General features: G+C 40.4%; 1 protein-coding gene across 3 annotated transcripts in view; it reads right to left on the minus strand.

Annotated features, from left to right (window-relative positions):
* Positions 1-3,894: 3,894 nt before the first annotated feature.
* The window catches only part of RALGAPB (Ral GTPase activating protein non-catalytic subunit beta), a 76,630-nt gene continuing 56,466 nt past the window's right edge, over positions 3,895-24,058 (minus strand). For all 3 annotated transcript variants that reach the window (XM_011219609.3, XM_002915147.4, XM_034641760.1), the window contains exons 22-30: positions 22,150-22,359; positions 20,192-20,350; positions 16,588-16,753; positions 13,901-14,023; positions 12,206-12,342; positions 8,266-8,374; positions 7,403-7,481; positions 5,783-5,931; positions 3,895-5,065 (exon numbers count right to left, since the gene is read on the minus strand). In XM_011219609.3, the coding sequence (XP_011217911.2) occupies positions 4,872-5,065; positions 5,783-5,931; positions 7,403-7,481; positions 8,266-8,374; positions 12,206-12,342; positions 13,901-14,023; positions 16,588-16,753; positions 20,192-20,350; positions 22,150-22,359 (1,326 nt within the window). In that variant the 3' untranslated portion in view covers positions 3,895-4,871. The remainder of the gene's footprint in view (positions 5,066-5,782; positions 5,932-7,402; positions 7,482-8,265; positions 8,375-12,205; positions 12,343-13,900; positions 14,024-16,587; positions 16,754-20,191; positions 20,351-22,149; positions 22,360-24,058) is intronic.

Here is a 24,058-nt window from a genome sequence, read left to right on the forward strand (position 1 = left end):
CAGCTCAGGGGGTCACATGTTGATGTCCCACAGAGTCAGTGGCAGGCTGGAGGGACAGCTCTTGGCAGAGGCACGCACCCGAACCATTCTCATCGCTGTTTCCTCAGGTGGTACAACCACCCCACACGCATGATCTAGACAGGAAGGTGCTCATCGGGCTGCATGGAACCCTCTTTTTTTTTTTTTTTTAAGATTTCATTTATTCATTTGAGAAGGAGAGAGCCAGAGAGAGCATGAACGGGGGAAGGGGGAGAAGCAGGCTCTCGCTGAGCAGGGAGACTGACGTGGGGATCATAACCTGAGCCAAAGGCAGACGCTTAACTAACTGAGCCACTCAGGCACCCCATGCATGGAACCCTCTTGAGTCGACCCTACTTACAGGGGCAGTGGGTGGGGGGGAGGATGGCCTCCTCGGCGTCTCCCCTTTCCTGACCGCTAGCCGTGGCAGAGCCCCTATTTTCTGCAGGGAGAAAGCACGCTTCCTTTCTGTGTTCCTAAGATACAGGCAGCCAGCATGGCAGTGAGCACTGGCCCCTGCACAGTGGGCTTCCGCTGGCAGTGTGCTCATTACACAAGCCCTGTGAGGACTTTGTATAGTGACAAAGAGTACCTTCTACCTACGGAGGTCACCAGTTCATCATGTATGAAAACAGTGAATCACCATGTTGTACCCTGAAACTAATATAATGCTGTATGTCAATTACAATTCAGTTAAAAATTATTTTTAAAAACTTATCTAATTTTGAGTATTCCATGAAACTCTACAAAACCAGCGTGAAAACGCACAGATCTAAATTAGGAAGGTCAGGCAAAGCAGAACACACACGCCCTGGAAAGAGTAAACCAGAAACACCAATGCAGGGGTCAAACCCTGGCCTGTCACCAAAAGCACACACAACATTATTAGATAAGAATCTCCTTAAAATTTAATTGACTAAATGTATTACATTCAATATTCCATGGGTTTCTTCTGGACAAAGGATCGGCATAAATACAAACAAGCCTCTGGGCCTTTTTCCCTAACTGATGAAGAGAAAACACAGGAGGCGAGGGGTCACGGGTACACCTTCGTATTTACATTTCGCCTTTACTTTACAGTTCAGTGCCAGAAATATTTACAGAAAATACAATAAGAAAAAGATCATGTCTTGGCAACATACCGAAATTCATACAAACTGTATATATGATTTCAAGCAAATAATGACACTGCTTATTTTTTAGCCATATCTGCCAAGCCCTTCAGAGGAGAAAGATGTTCTTGGTCACTGCAAGAGGCAAGGACTTGGGAAACTTGGTTTGCTTCAACAAATATTTATTGGGCGCCTACTATATGCAAGGCACTGTGGAATCCCAAATCACACCTTCTCCCTCACCATTAAAAAAAGAAAAGCATCTGAAGAACGTGAACTGATACTCTAAGAAAAACACAATACAGTACATGGCTTCTTCAGCTACCAAGAACCCACAGTTCGATTCCACACTGAGCGGGTGGATTACCTCCAATCTCTCCGTCTCAGGAAAAGAGGCTGTCACGGAAATCCTTAAAACAGACCATCAAATTCAACTTATTGTTTCATGTAAACAGAGAAATCAATTCCTTTCAGGAAGATATAACCTGAATGGGTTTTAAAATGCTGAATGGAGAACCACTGCCAGCAGGAGTGTCAAATTACCCCCAATATATCTTTACTATCTACCACAAAACAGGTCTTTGAGCAAGGCTGATTTCCACCTTGGGGGTAAAGTCTCACCTTCCAATGGAAATCAATGCTCCCGAAGACTGTCTCTCTGAAAATCACTCTGCAGAGCCTGACAAATGCTTCCCCACAGTATGTGGAAAGTAACCACTCATAAAGGCCTCATACATACAACCTGTGGGCAACTGACATTACTGGCCAAAGATGTAGGTCTTTTGTATTTATAAGTGAGTCCAGAGGAGAATGGGCTGCCCTGAAATCGAGGACCAGAAAATGAAGGACAGCATGCACGCATGTGGGTGTGTCTAGCCAGGGCAGGAGGGGGTGAACCCACCATGTAACTATTCCTTTCAGAGGGCCAAAGCGGGATCTGGCTGACCAAGAAAGGGCAAAGCCTCCTCACTGTCATCAGTGCTCCCAACCAGAAAGGAGGAGGAAAGCCCCCATCTCCCGAATGGAAAAAAGGACTATGAGGGGCTACCTGCCTCTGTCCCTTGGGTAACGCCTTGTCACCAAATGCCACACTCATCCACCCCCTGATAACACCTGTCACATACAGCTACTATACTGTTTAAGCCACAGACCACAGAGGTCCTGGCTTCCCTCCGAAGGTTATGAAACTAAAGGTTATTACTAGGGACTACATATGCTCCTCTGGCATTGTTCTACTCAAAGCGATTTTTCACAAAGGCAGTTGGGTGAACTTAGTGACCATGAACTCAAACCTACGGTAAGGGTTCTTACTGCACTCCTTTTAGGTAAATGCTGTTTTGAGCAGAAGGGAGGAGCACCTCACGAGCTATACGTAACCCTATATTCTGTTTGTGCTGTACACACCAGGGTCTCATGCCTTCGGGTCTCATGCCTTCGGGGGCTGCACAGCTCTGAGTCTATCCCTCCTTCCCTGGGAGATCATAGGCTTCCAGATTACAAACTGCATTCAACACAGTTATTCAGTTATCAGTCATGAGAATTACGAAGAGTTGCCAGAAATTAGAGCAAACGGAAGGATCAGGAAGCCTACCCTCAACACGCACAACACAGGATATTTTGCTGACGATAAAACTATGCTAAAGGAAAAAGTTTTACCTGAAGAAGCACACCGAGGAAGTACACCTACATCAGTTATTTTTAACCTCTGGAATGTTATAAATTGCCTATCAATTTAAGCTTTCTTTGTTCATGTCCACTAGAAAAAGGGCCCATTTTTCCCTTGAAATGTCAATTTGGAATTTCCATGGAAGTTGTTAAACCTCACCTTATAACCTGCTGAGTTAAATAAAACATTTTTAGGGTAGAATTTGCTCATCTTAATCCTACACCCCCTACCCCCACGCTACCATCTGGAAACATCGATTTATTGCCCAGATTAAAAAGAAAATCAGTTAATCAATAATATCACACCCTGAATGGAAACTGGAGTCATAGGAGGAGGAGGTAACCTTTACCTGAGCTTAAAACAAACATGAAGAAACAGGTACAGCAAACTTAAGACCAAGAGCTGCTATGATATCCACATTTCTTGCCCAGAGATGACAAAATACATACTTTTGGAATAGAAACATCTGCACAGGGAACTAGGCCCTACATTATCCTGCACCCTCGAATGAACTCCCCAAACATCAAACCAAACACACCACTGCGGCCCCGACCTACAGAGTCTACTGACACCAGAGTTCACGTGGGAAACCACCCTTAACACAGCCATGAGCATTCCTCTTTGGACTTCAAATATCACTTATTTTCTTAACATAAAATAATCTTAATAAGGAAGAAAGCATAGAAGAATAGGAGAAATGAGCAGTGTATACTCTAGCACTGTAACAGGAATCCTTGGAAGGTTGTTCTGGGTCAGGCCACCTCAAAACATTTATCCCTGGCAGAAAAGTAGCAGTGAGGTAACAGAAGTATTTCCAAAACCCGGGCAGGGATCTGTTGTGCCTTCAGCTGGCAAAAGTCCAGAACACATGACCCCAACAGCTATTTCTAACAGCAGCCACCCTACGGGGTGGTCATTAACATTGGTCAATTATGACGAAATCCAGTAGCTCTCTGGGAGAGATCTGAGTTAGTGGCGCTGAGAGGCTATTTCCTGAACCCAAATTAGACTCCTTCACAAAACTACTGCAGTCTCCTGCTTGGTCCTGAAGTAAGAGACAATGGATGAAACCAATAATGTTCAACCCTTGTNAGCGCTGAGAGGCTATTTCCTGAACCCAAATTAGACTCCTTCACAAACTACTGCAGTCTCCTGCTTGGTCCTGAAGTAAGAGACAATGGATGAAACCAATAATGTTCAACCCTTGTTGTGAATTTACATTTCTCAAAATGTAACCAAGAGATTACCATGGAATTACGAATGCTTAGCCTATCATCATGTCCCCAAGCCACACAGCAATGGAGAGAGTTGAGGCATCTCTGCTGTCCCACAACTTTTAACCCCACAAACGCCACTTGTGTCCCTGCGAAAGGACAGGGCCACGCCTCCATTGTAGATCTGCTCCTGGGCTGCCCAGAAACGGAGGCCTTCAGATTGATCTGTGCAGTAATGAGGACGATAACTTTGTGAAATGTGGAGAGGAAACATGAAATATTTTAATGTCAGGCTTCTTATCTAAACAAAACACATTTATGCTCATTTCTGTCAGTTGGACAGCTGGACGACAAATGGACTTACAAGTGAGCAGAAAGCTGAGATTTCTTCCCTTCTCCTCCATGCTATCATCAGCATGAGTCTTTAAATGTCCTGGAAGATTCTGAGACAGATTTTAATTCTGAACATAACCTCCTAAAAAGTGAAGTATAAAACTATCTTCAACTTCTAATTTGCAAATTTGATACTACCAATGCACGTGTTTAACTGAGATGCATAAAGCCTTTCTCCTCAAAAGGCTTATATTTAACTAAAATTGTCACTTTTAAAAGAAAGTTTATGGCTAAAATGTATATCATCATTACCAGCAGGAATATGATTGTGTCTGGGAGCCCATTTCACTAGAAAGCCGAAAGTCTTCTATCAAATGGGTTTATAATGTGTTTCTTCTATTCTGGTGATTAAACAGTAAGCTCTTGGGGAGTGATTTGTTTTTCTTTTTACAGTGATCACCTATCAAACTGTTTTGCTCTGATATCATAGCCCCAAACTGGAGTTCAAGAGTCCTAGACAGACCGTGTCTAAGAAGTGCAGTTCTTGAGTCCAACCTCCTGGAAAAGTGAAGTATAAAACTCTGGCTCCAGCTGCTTGTTCCGGTACTTGTTGACGATGTCTGTGATTTTCTGTTTCCGGCGGACATGTGGTGGACTGTAGGAGTCACTCTCCAGTCTCTTTCTTCTACAAATATTAATTACAGTCTGCCTCACCAGAAAACCTTGAAAACAGAGGGTATTGAAGTCAACGTGAATAACTAGCCATCTAGGTGAACTACCAGTATTCAAGTGAACTACACTCTGCAAAGTCAAACCTACTTCATTCCATTTGCAAAACTCCCCATCCCTGGAGAGACAGACAACATTCTACTAAGACAAAACTGCTAGAAGAAATATATGCGAAGGGAAAACCGAAGTAAATCTGGTCCGACAACCCATTTTCCTGCCCTGGATTATAAACAGCTATCTGATTTTCCAGGAAGTGTGCGGAAGTTTGTGAATTGCAGTTCTACATGTACTTAAGTAGATGAAGCACAATTAAAACAGAACAAAACATGCTTCTTATTTAACAAGAACCATAGCATTACCTTTTTCTTTCTTTTTTTTTAGATTTTATTTATTTAAGAGAGAGTGAGTGAGAGACAGAGAGAGAGAACGAGCAGGAGGGAGGAGAGGGAGATGCAGACTCCCCGCTGAGCAGGAAGCCTGATGCAGGACTTGATCCCAGGACCCTGAGATCAAGATCTGAGCCGAAGGCAGATGCTTAACCAACTGACGACCCAGGCGCCCCAAACCATAGCATTTTCTACATGTGGCATCTATTAAGTAATATCACCATTTCCTTATTTCTACTTCTTCCTGGTTCATAAAAGTGTTTAAACAAACAAATAAATAAACGAGAGAAACCTTAACTCTTTGGCCATACATGAAGACCTTACCAAGTGCTCGCCTGCTGACAATCATCCCATCCACAAGCGGGATGACCATGTTAAATTTTCCAGTGGCTCCTTGAATTTTTATCCGGAATAATCCAGTGTTTAAAGGGTGGATAAAGATGACAGGAACTTCTTTTTCAAGAGTGGTAGATCTTAAGAAAAGAAAAGAAAACTCTTTTTACCCCAAACATATAAAAGTTGAAAGGCCTCCATGTGTAATATAAGAAAATTAAGGACACTTGATGCCAGGCTTGATGTAGTCTGATAAGAGCCAACGTGTTAGTCTGCTCAGAATCCTCCTTCTGGGAGCCCATGTTGCTGCACCCAACCCCCCCATCCCCACACCCACCTGGCCCAAAAGGCCCATCACTGGGGTTGGGCTTTTTGAACTGACAAAAAAGGGGCTAAAAAATGTGTTTTAAAACCTCTAGGGACACAGGGTGGAAGCAAAGGCAGAGGAATCTCTGGCAGGGAGCTATGACTCCAGCACCAGTGATGGGACTTTCACTTAGTTCCTCCTTCTTATAGGGAACAAATGTGGGGATGGCCAGAGAGCAGGGAATGCCACCAGAGTTAACCCTGGGATCTCAGAGCACAAGTGGGGATATAGTTGAGGCCCCATTATGGTAATCTCTAATGTAATTTTTGTGCAGGGGTGGGGGGAAGAAGTTGGGAGGCCCATTAGTCAGCTGCAAATGTCCTCCTTAGCAAAGGTGATAAATGACTGTATCTAAAAAAAAAAAAAAGAATGACTTGTCCTTTCTGGAAACTTAAAAATGTTAAAATAAACTATCTTTACCTCACTTCAATTCTATGACAATAATCTAATGATGTTAAGAACAAATTCATCTTACATGCAATACAAATCAGATCATGTAGCTTGACATCAAGGGTAGCTCTCTGATGTACGACATGAAGTTGGCATCTGGGGTCGGAAGTTTAAGTTCAGATCACTTTCTCTTTTAACATTTACTGAATGTGTGATACTGAAGAAAAACTTCTATCAGCCTATTTTATTCCTTTTGTAAAACAGAGATGATAATGACACCTCTTGTGAATTGTTTTAAAATACTTGTTTAAACCAAAAGGAAGCAAGCAAAAAGCCTTGAAACTATAAAGCCTATATAGATACATTGTTCTTAATCTTAGAATTCAATTATCCCCTTTTATCCTTTTCGTGCATGGGCAGCTAAAATAGGAATCTTACTACTATGATAAAGTTACTATTATATTTTACTTAGAAATATTTTTCCATTAAATAGCTTATTTAATTAGGACATTTTAACCATCCAGAATGTTTTGACCAATTTAACTCTATTATTTCTATCTAGTATTGCCAGTCTGTTATTATAGTCTTCAATACTTAACCGCTTCCACCTATTCATTTTTCTCTCTGCTGCAGATAAAAGAGCAATTAACTATGCCACTTAAAAACGCTCGTTAACTTATCGCCTTGTACACGTATCTATCAACTTCTTTGATTTTTTCCCCCATGTTTATTTCCTATTGCCTTCATCCCTTTTGTTTCCTTACGTCTTTATGAAATCACAACTGACATTGTAATGAACGGTTTCTTTATACTTAAAGACATGCTGGTGAGCCTCAGGCCAATATAGAGTGTACCTCAGAGAAGTGCTACTGTTTGCAGTTGTTTCCACACCAGTACTGATCTCTGTCAGCAGGTCTGAGAGGGGAAAGTTTTCTGGAAGAAAGTAACAGCATTACAATTAATATCTCCGTCATATTTCTAAAATAAACAGTATGAAACCTAATTTCCTAATCTCTTTATACAAGTGTGCAATAAATACATGGATTGTGGTATCCTGAAATACATAATCCTAACCATTCCTCATCAAAAAGAAATCTCCCTCAAGATAAATTTTCGCTAAGTTCATCTAAAGCTGAGTGTTTATAAAACATGATCTGTGGTCTTTGAGGGCTTTGTTGGAAAGCAATGATCACACTCTTCCACAAACCCTGAGCTGGATGAGATTCTAGGCTAAGTATGCATTTCTAATGCTCTTATGTTGCTTACATAAAAATCATGAGAAACTTATCCATGGCAGAATTCCTAAGGATAAATTAATCTTTACACCAGAATGAGACAGTAAGGTTCATGCAGAGGTGAGGGAAGTGTTCCCCCTTCCAGAGGTCTTGGGATGAACTACGTGGAGTGGGACTGACTCGCAACAAGCCATTCAGTGTGATATCAAGAATAGCTAAGTTTTATATCCACTTACATCCATTAGTCTCATCAAATCATCATAACTAGGAGGCGCCATGAGTGTCTCCATTTAACAGATGAGTAATCTGAGGCTTAAAGAAATTGAGTGAGGGATGGAGCCAGGATGCCAACCCAGGCTTGCTGAGCTCCAGCCCCAGCTTCTGGCCGCCATACCACATCTGTGCTGCCTCTCCCTAGACATTCAGCAAGTCATTGTCATTCTACAATAATTTTACTTATGGACAAAGTCCTTACACAGTACCTATATCATCATAGCGCTCCACCCAGACTACAGAAACTCTTGTCTCAGGTCCAAGGGGAGGCACAGGGCGACCCTGAGGCAGCTTCTTCATTCTGGAACTGGGACTAAGCTATATGAGGTAGAGAAAAGCAGAAAAGGAGAAGGGGGAGGGAAAAAAAAGAAGCGGCTTAATAAAACTACCCAACCACATATTTATCAAGCTGCCCAGTGATTTAAGTATCAGGTCATGGGAAATCACGTCAGGAAAAAAGTGAAATATATTTGCAAAAAAGCTCTTCTTTGACTCCTGTTTATCAAGTCTCAACCTAGAACAAAGAAATGAAGGTCTTAAATTCTCAAAGAAAAGAAGATAAGGAATACGGACCAATTATAATTTACATTAATAAAAATAAAACTTGTGGGCGGGGTGCCCGGGTGGCTCAGTCGGTTGCGCGTCCGGCTCTTGGTTTCAGCTCAGGTCCTGATCTTGGGGATCTGGGATCGAGCCCCACGTATGCTGGAGATTTTCTCCCTCTCCTTCTGCCCTTCCACTTGCTAGCACATACTCTCTCTAAAATAAATGGGTAAATAAAATCTTCAAAAAATTTGCAGGCAATGTCTTAATGAGGACTTCAAAGGATTTGAGTCTATCTGTCTATGGTCAGCAAGCAGAATGCTTTCCTCATCACAGCAATGTCATTGGTTTGCCTGGGGATCCTAATCTCTAAAATGTCTCATCAGCAAGTTACTTCTAGTTCTCATTTCTAGGCCAGAAGTTTCCTACTGCAATCTAAGCCAAAAAAAGACCTTTTTCTTGCCAACAGAAAGATAAGAAGAGTTGCTTATGTCTTTGCTATCATGCAGTTTGCTTCTGGTGTCCCTGCCTATCTGATCGGCTTGAAGTTTCTCTGAAGGGCTAGGACTCTGTGGCTCCCCTTTAGCAAACTGGTGCTCTGAGCACCACCACTTCGAGGACATGCAGCCGGGAAGAGTTTGTGCTAAAGCCCTAAACAAAGCTATGTGGACAGAAGAGAGACTCTCATATCTAAGTTGAATTTAAAAAATAAAACTGCTTTATTAGCACAGAAACATACCTGTGTTCAGCAGATGACAGAGACCATGGCAATTTCCCTAGATTCTTATTTCTGTTTCTGTTTGTGTTCTGGCAGTCACAGAAAATGACTGTGACTAAAAGATCTTCCCCAACTTGGTGGCAGACATCAGCAACACTGAGAGACCATTTTCTTAGCATGGCTTCTAATCAGCTTTGAATCTCTGACTTCAGCCCTAGATTTAAAGGGCTCCTATGAGGCACCTGGGTGACTCAGTTGGTTAAGAGTCTGCCTTCAATTCAGGTCATGATCCTGTAGTCCCAGGATCAAGCCCCGCATCGGGCTCCCGTTGCTTCTCCCTCTGCCCTTCCCCCTACTCATGCCCTCTCTTTCTCTCTCAAATAAATAAAATCTTAAAAAAAGGGGGGGGGTTCTTAATGATTAGGCCAGGCCTACCTGGGTAATCTCCCTTTTGATTAACTCAAAGTAACCTTAATAATTATATCCACAAAATCCCTTTTACTGTATAATGTAACATAATCACAGGATATCTCATCATATTCACAGGTTCTACCCACACACAAGGGGAGGACATCATACAGGGGCAAGAGTCCCTGTGGGTCATCTTAGAATTCAGCCTAACACAATGGCCTTTTTTCCTATAACCTTAATAAACTCACCCAGTAGATCTAGTAGATTCTTTCAAAAAGATTCCTCAGGGTTTCTACATATATGATCATGTCATCTGCAAACACAGTATTACTTCTCCTTTCCAATCCTTATGTACTTTAATTCTTTTTCTTGTCATAGTACTCCATGTTGAATACAAGTGGTGAGAGCAGACATCATTGCTTTGTCCTCTACTCAGGGTGAAAGCAGTCAACAATACTGCAGAGTATAATCTTAGCTCTAGGCTTCCAGCAGAGCTCTGTCTCAGGTTGAGAAAGTTCTCTCCTATTCAGTTTCCAGAAAGTCATCAATGAATGTTGAATTTTACGTCAACTACTTTTTCTGCATCTATTGAGGTAATATTTTTCTCTTTTTACTTAGTAGTGTAAAAATTAACAAAGGGAAACCTCACTAAAGTGGGAGGCTAGAAAAAGGAGCCATACCACCCAAGAGCAATTACATGAAGAACTGCCCATTACAGACCCCAAAAGAAGAATCATCAACAGGAAAGGATAGTCAATTATAGGCCTCACCACGAAAAGATGTACATGCAATCTCCTGCCAAGAAATCCCCTGCAACTCAGCCAATGAGAAACCTTGGTTAGTCATTCTTCTCCTGAACTCTTGCTTTCCTTCAATGGATTTCCACTCAGAACAACCCCTCCCAACTTCCTCCTCATTCTCCATAAAATGTTCCTCTCCTCTATTTGCTGGATTTGCCAATAGTTTTGCCATAGTTTGCATGTCCCCGATTGGAATTCTTTGCTATTCTCTAGTAAACCCATTTTTGCTGATAAAGTAGGACCTATTTTTAAGGTTAGTAAGTAGTCTGCAAAGTATAAGTAATAAAACGTGGTGCTTTGAAGATTTTGGATTTTAAGGGATAGCCATACTGACATGCAGAAAATGAGTACAATCATTGAATATCAGATCTGGCTGAAATCCTATATTACCACCCTACACAGACATGTTCATCTCCAAACTGTACTCTATGAAACCTTTTAAATATGCAACTTCTGATTTTCAATATGAGTCTACTTCAGAAAGTCTTAAACAACTATTTTTCCTAAATTAGTTTTTGATTCTCCAAAAATTTAACTACTAATAGCCTATTGTTGAAGAGAAGTCTTACCAATAATATAGTCGATTAATATATATTTTATATATTAGATGTATTATGTACTGTAAAACTAGAGAAAATAAAATGTTATTAAGAAAATCATAAGGAAGAGAAAATACATTTACAACACTGTACTGCATTTATTTTTTAAAAAATCCACATATAAGTGGACCCACATAGTTTAAACCTATTGTTCAAGAGTCATTTTTATTTATGTTAAAAACAGCTTTCATGGGGAAGGAGCCAAATTAAAATCCTGTAAAATCAAAGAATGGTTCAATCAAGTTTGCACTTCTTTTGTCTTATTATTTGTTACAAATCAATCTTCCCATATTTATGAAATGATCCTATACCCTCCTATCACTCACTTGTCCACTTTCCAGTAAGGATGAAGAGGTAACAGGAGAAAACAAAAACAAAGACATAACATCTACTCATATGGCAAGAAAAATAGTATAGAAGTAAAATGCTCCCTTCTTGTGGTGGCTGCTGTGTGCCTCACTCATTATGTCTAGTCACACACTGGGCTAGTCTCCAAAGTGCTACCATTTGTATACACCAGACTTGTTTAAGTTGAATGTTGCATGATTAAAGATGTGGAACATACAGCTGCTATTGCACCTTTTTTTTTTTTTTTTGAGGTTTTATTTATTTATTTGAGAGAGAGAGCTGGAGCATACATGTGAGCGGGCAGGGGAAGGGGCAGAGGGAGAAGGAGAAGCAGACTCCCTGCTGAGCACGGAGCCCAACACGGGGCTTGATCCCATGACCTGAGCCAACGGCAGACATTTAACCAACTGAGCCACCCAGGCGCCCCATTACTGTTGTACCTTTAATGGATAAACCCAGGCTTGAGAAGGAATGGGTGAGAGACTCAAGCATGGTACCAGAATGGCCAAATCAAGGAAAACAATAGAGGCTGTCTTAGAATGACCCATTTGTTGCAAGCTGAAAAAAAGAAAATTGTGAGAATTTGATTTTAAAAAATTAAGATACTAATGAATCAGTACTGCTATCATTGCTCTCTAGGTTACAGTTAAAAGGTTGATTAAAGGGATGATTCTATAATTACTTCCATTGCACAACAAATTTTCAGAGCTTTATCAACAAAGTTACTTACCCGCTGTGAGGAATTAAGATTGTCTGTGTGATTAGGGAAAAGCTCAAGTGTCAGGGATGGCTGTTTCAGAATTCCAGGCATAAGATCCATATTTGAATCACTATCTTGGTCCGAGATGTTACTTTCCAATGAATCAGCTACAGAGTAAAGAAAAAAATCAATTATATTTCCTACTTCTTTAGAGAAGTGTTTAATTATGCTAATGGTCTAACCTAAGTCACTTAAGAGAAGCACTGCCTCTAGACAAAAGGTTGGTAAACTTTTTCTGTAAAGGGTTGGTAAATATTTTAGGCTTTGCTGGCTATGTCGGTCTCTTCTCTGTACTTTATTTACAACCCTAAAACATGTAAAAACTGTACTTGGTGGTCTGATTTTGGCCTGTGCGCCATAGTTTGGAGGCTCCTGAGCTACAGGATGACTGAGGTAAGACTAGAAAATATTTTGACTTTTCAGATGCAGAATATAAGCCATCTATTATTCTCTGAATTATTTTGATTACATATTCAATCATGTAGCACAGTACCAAGTGGCACTGGGGCATCCCAAAGCTAAAGAGGACCTAGTCTCTGTGATTAAGAAGGGATCTGGTTGGAGCCAAGCACACAGAGAGTCAGAAAACACAAACACAAAGACAAATCGGAGGAGGCTGAGTTGGAGCAGGAGCACAGTCAGCACACAGGACGTTTCATGAAAAGAGGTGAAGACCCAACTGTGGAAACTAAAGTACGAGGACAAGGCTCTAGCTCTGTTGGTGCAAACAGGCTGGGGTAGAGACAAAGCAGGGACTCAACTCACAGAGGACAAACGAGGCCTGGCTTCTGGAATTAGGGTAGGAGATCACAGCCTTGACATGAAGGCAAACAGCTGCTAGAGATACTGCTAGGAAAGGACACAACTGGCCTGAGAATATAAGAGAGGGGTGGGGGGCCTAGTGTGTGAAATCAAGGGTCCAAGTACAAAGGTCAGGAGGCTGCCAGAGCAAGGGCACGAGAAAAGTTATTAGCCTAGAGATGAAACCATGACAGTATGATGTATAGCAGCCCATCCTACAGATGGTCTCAATGAAGAAGGTGAAATTTTCCACCTACTGCCTGGTAAGGCACAAAGAAATGGGCTTACTTTGCAAGAAGCAAAGGTTCTAGGCCAGATAAGACTATGGGTTCAGACTGAGAAGTAATAATCACTCCCGATCCTTTGAAGAACAGGATTAATTCGCCACCTTTTCTAAAAGGTTGTGAAGTTTCTCCTACTTGGTGTCAGAAGATCAGCCAGATGTTATCTTCCAACTATAGAGATCTTCCAATTGTAGGATTCTCTGGGGTTCCACATAAGGCTCTCACATGGAAACAGGCAAGTAGGTGGGGGCTCATTCATAGAGAAAAAAATGAATAAACTGGAAAACCAGTCTTCTATGTACTGATTAATTAAAGAAAGACGAAAAAACAGGCTGAAGTGGGTCCACTTCTCTACTTAAAGATTATTATGAGAGGTTAGGTCTACCTGTCTTTAACTAGTGTCCTTAAGAAAGTTAAGAAGAGCTAAGATCCTATACCTCGGCATAATCTAAATGCTATCACGTCTTAGAAGTTAAACAACTTAGAGGACTTCAGAATCTCTCCCACCGCAAAAATACTGCACAAACCAGTGAATACAAAAATAGATTTGAAAACAGCACCATACAAAAAATGCTCTTACTTAAGGACTCCACAGGAGAAGGAACTACAAAGGCTATTTCCGTAAGGGCATCGGCATAATACAGCACCTTCTTCTGTCCATTGAAAATGCTAGCCCCAACGTCTTCAGAGGAAATCGCTTCATCTAGGAATGAGAAACACTACATTACTGCTCCAAGAAAAATCAGTTTCATCCAGCTTCATGAAATTTTAACTAGTTAATAAAATGGTAATCAACAGAAGGCATGTTTCCAGCAAGAACCAATGAGTGTGTAAGAAAAATAAACTTTAAATGTTCATTAAATGTCTTTACACTAAATGATAAAATCTTAAGAAACTACTCTAAATTAGGCTACTTCTGATTAGCAGAGACTTGAACTCATCTGTATGAGGCAGATTATGAAAACAGTTTTTTGGGAAGAGGTAATAATCCAAAGGAAGATGACCACACAGACCTCTGAAAGGAGTTAGGGCAGGTGTCTGCGTGTTTCGTACTCTTGCTTTCAAGGCATTTCTGTCCCTGGTCTGTCTCTACTGCTCTACCTTCCCCAATGGTCAGTGACACAACATAAAATGTACATTTTGAGTAATAGTATCTGCTCTAAGCCAGCAAGAATGAATGAACAAAAGTAACGTTCCTGAGAGCTAGTACAGTTCTCAATTAGAATGAACATAATGCCCTACTGGTAATACATAAAAGACCAACAACCTGACAAAAAATTGGGAAGAGGAAATGAACAAGTAGTTCTCAGGAGAGAAATAAAAATACAAAAAAATGCTGAAACTCAATCACAATTAAAAACAGAAAATTTCTCAGCTAACAGATTGGAAGATACCTAATGTTGGTGAGGATGTGGCAAACAGAAGTTTAGACCAGAGGTTAACAAACTTTCTCTGTAAAGGATCAGATAGTAAATAAGGCTTTGTAGGCCACATGGTCTCTGCTGCACTGTAGCACAAAAGCAGTCATAAACAATACATAGACAGGTGTGGCTGAGTTCCAATAAAACTTTATTTGCAAAAACAGGATGGGCTGTACTTTGCCAACTCCTGCTTTAGGCAGCGGGAAGGCATATAGCATCTACCGTAGTGGACACTTTGGTTACTGCTCGAACACCCACTCCATCCTCCCCCACTCTGTAGCCTGTGTGAACTGAGTGGAACTGACCCTTCATATGGGTTGTACCTGGTCGATAGCTCTCTACCAGGGTCATTCCATCTCTTGCCAGGGCAACAGGTTTGGAGTGGCCAAATCACTGCGTATCTAAGGACCTACGTGCAGGGAGGTTCTAAGACCCAGCTAATCTCTCCTCTTCAGGCTAAGGTTGGTATGTGAATTAAAGCCTGGAATGGCCTTTTTGTACTATGAGAAAATCCAGGCTAGGGACAAAGTCAACATACGACAGCAGAGCTACAGGAAAAGTGTAGAGAAAGAGAATGGGGTGCTGATCAAATGACAACAAAAATGTACACTAACCTCTGGAATTTTCATTTACATCAGACATTAAATGACTTTTAAAATATAAGCCAGTTTGGGTCAAGTTTTCTATTACTGCAACCATAAGCATCCAATGATATATTTATCAAATTGAAAAATGTGCATATCCTTTATCAATTTACTTACAGGAATTAAGTATACTCAAGCATACATTAAAGGATATATGGAAACTAGGGGCGCCTGGGTGGCACAGCGCTTAAGTGTCTGCCTTCGGCTCAGGGTGTGATCCCGGAGTTATGGGATCGAGCCCCACATCAGGCTCCTCCACTATGAGCCTGCTTCTTCCTCTCCCACTCCCCCTGCTTGTGTTCCCTCTCTCGCTAGCTGTCTCTATCTCTGTCAAATAAATAAATGAAATCTTAAAAAAAAAAAAAGGATATATGGAAACTAAAATTAGAGTATATTCCCAAATACTTCGATTCAACCTTGACTGAAATTAGTGAAAATGACAGGTCACAAGTCACCATGGTATTCAGTGGGAAACCTTGAGAGAGTACAATCTTGTTGATAGAACAACTCTGATAATTCCAAGCACTCCACACAGGTATCACCCACTTCAGAGATAATATTAACTCTCCAGTGACTTCAGGAGCCCTCAGAACAAAGAGCATTAGCCAGGTGGGGCAAAGGTCTTACGTTTAAATTTATACTTGCTCTGGTACTTATTATCCTGATTATAGTTCCTCAGGAAGATTTGTAGATACGGGCATGAATCTCTCCAAGATAGTCAGCTGTTTACTACAAAGATTTTTATATAATATCTCAAGAATGCAACCTTTAATGATAGCCACAAAGTCTACAAAACACACCTGTTAATAGAAAACTGTATTGGACAACATATATGTTAGCACACTTGTTAGCAAATAAATTTCAATTTATTATAATACTGTTATAGAAAATAGAAGTGGTTTACTCACAATATAAAAGGGAACTTATTAGCCTTGTGATATTTAAGCCATGAATTTTCTATTAACTAACTTTATCTGTCTGTAATTTTTTCCCCTGAAATTTACACAGAAAACATCTGAAAGAATATACAAACTAGTGTTAAGTGGCCTCTTATGAGGACTCAAATTAGGGGAAGAAAACTTTTCTTTAACATACCTCTGATTTGTTTGTTTCTTTGTAAAGTAAGACTACAAACTTATAGTAGAGAGAGAAAAATCAAGAATAACAAAACAAGAAAAAACAATGACCATTATGAGTTTTACCTTGTTCGGGTCCTTCACCATCGTCGCAACTGTTAATAGACCAACTGGTGGAAACGTGCCCAGTCCAACCAGGGTGTCTGCCCACATCTACTGACCAGCCAAGGGAAAGCAAAAATTCTAGGAAATGTGGCTGAACATTTCTGGAAGATTCCACATTCTTTAAAATCTGAAATACATACCAATCATCAGCTATAATGAAGGAAACAAAAGAGCATATCAAAATAAATCTCCATAAAACTCAGTTAGCTTTGAAGTATCTGACAAATTAAGTCTAAGCTCAGAATAAACTTGGGAATACATCCCTATAGTTAAAAATGATGCTTCTAGTCAGACAGATTTCGGTTCAAATCCTGGCTGGGCCTTGGGAAAGTTTCTTAATCTTACTGTTTCATTGTCTTCAAATCTAAAGTAGGGATAATAATGATGGTTGGAAGATTAAGTGAGATAATGCACTTTAGCTTCCCTTCTAGCAAAAGAATTACTGAACCAGACGTGTTTACTAAAAAAAATTAAAACTGCTATGTCCCTGTCTTCACAGACTTTACTGTCTGGTTAGTGAGATACATTACACAGCTATGTGACTATTTTATTACACATCATGACAAAGGATATAAAAGGTACAAATCTATTAAAAATTCAATAATGATTACGTATAATTAACAAACAAGTGAGAAAACACCCTCCCCTTAGTCCAAAGAAGAGAATGCAGCCGTTCCAGAAGAAAAAAGTAACCAGAAGATTCTCCCCTCTTCACTAAATACCAGATTTAATACCTGGGCTTTTTACTGGCCTCAAAAAGAAAAGTCCCTAAAACCATGGTTCTCATGAGGGTGATTTCCCCCTCCAGGGGGCAACTGGAATGTCTGAAGACATTTCTGTCATCACAACTTGTGGGGTGCTACTGGTATCTAGTGAGTAGAGGCCAAAGATGCTGCTAAATGTCCTATTTATAGGACAGCTCCCATAACAAAGAATTATCTAGCCTAAAATAGCAATAGTACTGCTGTTGAAAACCCTATGCTAAGGGAAGGAAAATGAGAACTCCTCTACAAACCATAAATGAAAAAGGGGGGAATGTATCAAAATCACCAAGGGAATATTTTTTCTCGAACATTTCATTAAACTTTTTATTTAATATAATTATAAAACATTTATTTTACTTTTATTAAATTTTGTATTAAATGTTATTTCCCTTGAGAGAATAAATGACTAAAATTATTAAGTGATTTATCTGATCTATAGGTCTTAATCTAAGATCATTCGACTTATAATTTAATATCTGTAATAATATTAAAAGTATGCAGTATGAATGGCATCTATAAAACACATAAACAAATCATATAACACAAAACAAAAGGGTATAAGGATCACCTGACACTGAATACAGCAATAGATATCACTGTTGATAGCACTCAAGATCAGCATACAGAGATTTGAGGCATTCCTGAATTCAGAGAGGAGTGAGCTGACATTGATTCTACAGAAACATGAATCAATAGGTTCTTGGGAAACATAAATCTGCCACCTAGGCAATTTCTTAAATATGAGATTCTCTTAGATCACTGCAGACCTTCTATACAGCATCAGAAGTAGGATCCTGGAATCCTGGAGTTTTTAAAACTCTCCAAATGACAGTGATGGAGTTGGTCCATAAGTCACAGATGTAGTTCATCAATGCTAATCTATCTCAAGACCATACAGAGGCCTGATCAAATCAAAATACAGGGTGTTCCCTCGATTACCTGTCAATCCACTGGGCAAAAATTGCCAGGCCATCATGTCTTAAACACTTCTCGTTAGAAGCACACTTAGCTAGTTCACCCATAGCCCTTCACAGTCCTGTGTCAGCAAACTGATTTGACAGCCACTTCCAGTTTTCTTTCAACTAAAATTTTTATTCAGAAGTGCAAGTTTTAAATAAAAAATTTCTGAAAAGTTAGTCAAGACACAATAGATGAGTCAAATCCAACCTGCAGGCCACTGACTGGCAGCCAGAAATTAATCTAAAGCTCCCCTGCGGCTAGGGAAGGTGGGGCTCAGACATCTACAGGAGGCTGCAGACTGTGCAATGCTCTAATCACTCTCAGTCCCTAGAAAGCTAAGGAAACTGAGTTAGTTTAAGAGCTACCTCAATAGTTTGTGTCTTCTTTCACAGGAAGAAAAACGGCCCTATTATTGTCATACGAACCATGCTTGAGACTTCTTCCAAACAAATCCCCAACCCCTGCAGTCGACCCCATTCTGAAGTTCTTTCAAACCTCTGGAGTCTACTAGTTTCACCTCCAGCTGGCATAAGCTCACATTCTCCCAAGCTCCAAGTATACTGGACTCCACAGTGAATTTTGTTAAGATGGAATGCTCTCTTACCTCCAGGGCCATTACACATACTATGACTTTGTTAGTAACAACCTGCTGCTACCTTTTTACCTACTCTTAATGTAACCACAGACACCAGCTAAAATGTCGTCTCCTCCTAGCCTCCAAACAAGGTTAGGTCTTCCTGTGGTTGGCTCCTATAACATGCACACTTTACTATGGTTGTTTATTTAGTCATCTGTCTTCCCCTTTAGACAGTAGTTCTGGGATGTCAGATAACTTGTAGATCTTGTTCACCATTATAACCCTGGCACCTAACTGATAGTGGACACTCAATAAATATTTATTGAATCAATAGCATGAGATGAGAAGAACTTTTTCACAAATCAACCTCATTTTCTACTAATTCACCAATTATTTGAAATAGTGCTTCTAAAAGAAATAAACATTTGATAAATTTCTTAAGGTGTGTTCAATTTGTAACATTGTTCAGCTAACAGTGTTACAAGGATTACAGTAAAATTCCAAGATCATGTAGTCGTAGTGCCCTACACAACTAATACTGTATTTGATAAATCTTCCTTTAGCCCTTTCCTAGTCAAAAGTTGGTAACTGCCTGCCTACTCCATGTTTCAACTATTCATTTCCAACAGACACGTCAAATCCCTTGTCATTTACTCTTTTTCCCATTATCCCTTATCTTGTATTTTTCTTCATCCTTCTCCTACTCTCTCTGATACAAGGACCAACTTAAGTCTTCTTTAACTTAAGTTTTAACTTAAGTCTTCCGCTTCTGTCCTTTATTTCGGGTGTTCTTTTCCCCACCATACGCTATACATGCCTCGACTGAAATTACTTGCTTGTGAAATTACCTGGAATGTGAGCTCCTTGAGAGGAAAGACTTTTACTCACTTCTACACCCAGGCACGGTGAGTCACAAAGATGTTCAGTAAATATCTGTCGCTGTTTTTCATCTTCTTAAGCAATCGAGCCTAGCTTTAGCTTTTTGTGGTTAACCTTCTGTATTTCAGTTTCTTTTGTCCTATCAATCTGAATTCTTTAAGGGGAAGAAAGAAACACTATGGCTCCTCTCTGAATCATGTTCTTTTGAGAATCAAAAGACTTAGGACTCTGGGCATCACAATTTTCATTAATTCCATTCTGAACTGGTTCACAAATCTTTAAGCATCAAGTATAACCTACCTCCTACTATGGATAAACACAAGCCAAATAAAAATTGTTAACATTTATAGCATAAAAAGTTATCCCCAAAATTCAGAAATCTTACCTCCTGGTTTGTCTTCTGACCTGGTTTCATATAGAAAATAAAAACTGTGTCAAAGGGACGACATGGCAAGAGATCCAGATACCCAATGTCATCAAAAAATCCAGGTATCGTGGAGTCAAGTGCAATGAGGTGAGGAGGTAGGCGACTATTTGCAGGTTCCTACCACCAAAGGAAGAAAGGAGAAATTATTATCTCTTTTTACTATTCTAATTATAAAAGCAATACTTTCTCATAGTTTGATAAATATTAAGTAAAAAAATTTTAAAGTGGCAGGAGTAAGCACAACCATTATCCTAAACTAGAAAAGCTATTTAACATTCTTGTATACTACAATTGTCTTTTTTTGTCAAAGACAATTGAGATCATACTATGTATATAATTTTGGATCCTATTTTCTCTGTAATATATCACGCTTTCCAGAAAAAAATAAAAAATTTCACGGAGGGTGCCTGCGTGGCTCAGTTGGTTAAGCAGCCAACTCGATTTCGGCTCAGGTCATGATCTCAGGATTGTGAGACTGAGCCCCACATTGGGCTCTGTGCTGGAGCCTGCTTGAGATTCTTCCTCTCCCTTTCCCTGTGCCCCTCCCCCTACTTGTGCGAGCCCAGAGTAGTGTTCATACTCTCCATCACCAACTCACTCTTCTACAACACAGAACATTTTCCATCAATGTGCTGAAACCCAAAACCAGCAATGTTGCCCCTGCTTTCCTAAAAAGTTAACCTTTGGCCTTTAACCAAGTAGCTGCTAGGGAGTGAGGGCAGGGGACAACTTGTGCAATGAGCAACTTCTTGCCTGGCACACGTCCATTGTGCTTTTCAAAACAAAAAGCTCTTAGTACAAACCCCAAATCTACCTCGGGCAAGCTATTTCATATTTTTGAGCCTGTTTCCACATCTGTAAAATAGGGATAGTATCACTTTCTTGTAAAACTGTTTAAAGGATAATGGAATTAAGAATAATGGCAATAGGGGTGCCTGTGTGGCTCAGTCGGTTAAGCATCTGCCTTTGGCTCAGGTCATAATCTCACAGTCCTGGGATCAAGCCCCATGTCTGGGCTCCCTGCTCAGTGAGGAGTCTGCTTCTCCCTCTCCCTCTGCACCTCTCCATCCCCCGCTTGTGCTCTTTTTCAAATAAATAAAAAAAAATCTTTAAAGAAAAAAAAAAAAAAAGAATAATGGCAATATCTGGGCCCTGGCTGGTTCAGTCAATAGAGTGTGCAACCCTTGATCTCAGGGCTGTGAGTTCAAGCCCCACACTGGGTGTGGAGCCAACTTAAAAAAAAAAAAAAAAAAAGCATGGCAGTATTCACCGTCCAGGCTGGTGGCTGTGTACTAGGTACTGCATGAGTGTCTCACACAGTCTCACAAAGTCACAGCGACGTGGGTACTTTTATTGTCTGCGTTTCAGATGACGAGGCTAAGACTCGGAGACGTCGGACAACTGCCCAAGACCACACGGCTGGCAAGCACTGGCACCAGGACATACACCCAGCCAATCTGACCTTAGAACCTGCACAACATATGAAGTTCTCGGCTCACAAATACTTGTTACTTTTTAAGAGTGGCATGGAAGAGCAGAGCCCACTGTAGCCTATGCCTTCGGTCATAAATGTTGATAGGAGAAGATTTTTAACATTCTTATTCTAATTATCTGAAGATTTCCTTTATACATGTGATATGGGCCCTGCACTACTTAGGGACTTTCAGAGCTAGGTATATTACCAAAGCAGCCCTCTCAGACAGGGGGATTGTCCCCCCAAGACGGAAGGATTCATGAGACAAATGGTCTTGGACTTGCAGAGTAAAAACTACAGCACCACAGAATTTCATTTACTTGCATACAGGGTAAGATTTATTTATTTAATTCCTTCTGTCCTCATAAAAATGTTTTAGCTGTTATCAAATCCATGTTAATTTATGAATATATTTACTCATATAGAGGTTTAGGAAAATTACCTTCAATGCTTCTAAGGACAAAAATCCAAAGTGGGAAAGGAAGAGGCGTGCTGTTTGGAATTCCTGGGCAGGATGTGGAGGCTTACAATCTGTAATTGGATCAGGAAAACTTCTCTTCTGCAGTTCTTCCTCACTTTGTTTTTCAAGATGTACTTCATAAGCAATCTGCTGGGTCATGCCATTCCTTAATTTCTCATGTCTCTCTTCTAACTGAAATAAATCAAATATTTAATTTTTTTGGAACTATCATAAAAGTAATAGGATCAATCTTAATTTAAGAATAAAAAGCTTTAAGCAACAAAGGAAATGCAGATAATTTTCAGTGATCAACACTGAGTTTCAATTCAATAGAGAACGCAACCAAGCAAACACGTTTCAAGGTTAAAACAAATACCCAAAAAACTCCCCTGTAGCATCAACAATGATGTCCTTCATCTCCTTGCTGTAAATGAAACCATTCTGTCTCTGCTTCCCCTCAAATGGGCAAGAAAGGGGGCAGAGTTGTTGCTTTCACCCGCTCTCCCTCATCACTGTCCACCCTCACCCTGCAGCTCATGTTGACAGTTCTCGTCCCTATGGATTACTCCACTGGATTCGGAGACTCTCCCTGACCCCAGCTTCCCTTCTGATCAAACCTAGTTTAAACTCAATCCTCTGTGGTGAGCAATGATCCTTCCAATAGCCTGGCTTTTATTTCTATAACTTCCTCAACCTTCACAACTTTGGCCATCCATGAGCACACTCTGTACCTCAGGTAAGCTGTACTTTAAAGAGCTACAATGATGAGATTCCCTTCTCCAACCACAAGCCCCCTCCTGCAGCTCTCCCACACCTTCACTTCCCAAGCTGTGCTTTCCCAGCACTCAATCCCTCCTCATGTCGTCCCAGGCCGGTATAGCTCAGCTTCATCTATTTCCCCACCAAGCCTAACCCCCAAATCTAACATCTTAATACCTCTCTTCTAAATATATAAATGGCCATGTTTTTTTATTCTTCCATATTCTTTCCCCTATCAATCTCCACACCACTCAAATTTTTTACTTAATACCTCCAGATCCCAAGGACTTTTGAAGAAGAAAGCACAGTAAGTTAAGTAATTTCACTACAGACAATTCTATTTAACCTGGGCTGAGCTGCCTGGCAATTTTATGAGCCATATTTTATTCCCTATTTCATTGCTAAGAACTAAAATTAAAATTTACATGAGCTCCTTCAGTTTCCCTCCTTTCCACCTTCAAATGTCTCTGAACCCCCACCTGCTCTCTCTCTCCTGTCTTACCAGGAATAAGGTTTTTCTAGACACAATCACTCAGACTCTTGACCTTACTGCCTCCAGGGCCTTATTCAATTACTTATCGTTTTCCTAGCCCACCTTACAGTGTTAGCAGACACAGGCCCTTCTCCACTGCTTCCTTCCTTTCAGCCTCTAAGCATGTTCATATTCCTCGCATCTATGAGTTTAAAAAAAAAAAAAGGAAAAAAAAAGTAAAAACTAGCTTTGCCTTGCCTTAGCTAGGACATTTCCTCATGCTATTATCCACTTTGTACTCTTCTCTTTACTGCTAACTGTATAGTTTATGTTCACTGCCTCTCATTAACCATTCACTCCCCAGCCCCTTACACTCCTGTCCCTGACTTTAACACTCTTTTGAACCTGCTCCCAAAGGTCACCCGCACATTCATGCCAAAATCCTCTACTTAGTGCTCCTTCTCCCCAGTCTCTCTGGCTAGTGTAAGCAGCCTCTGATTCCTGCCCTATTCTCTCAAGCCCTAACATACTTATGCCCCTACTTCTTTTTTTTTTTTTTTTAAGATTTTATTTATTTATGTGACAGAGAGACAGCCAGCGAGAGAGGGAACACAAGCAGGGGAGAGGGAGAGGAAGAAGCAGGCTCCCAGCCAAGGAGCC

Source organism: Ailuropoda melanoleuca, chromosome 13, assembly GCF_002007445.2.
Source record: "Ailuropoda melanoleuca isolate Jingjing chromosome 13, ASM200744v2, whole genome shotgun sequence".
In the NCBI taxonomy this organism is placed as follows: Eukaryota; Metazoa; Chordata; class Mammalia; order Carnivora; family Ursidae; genus Ailuropoda; species Ailuropoda melanoleuca.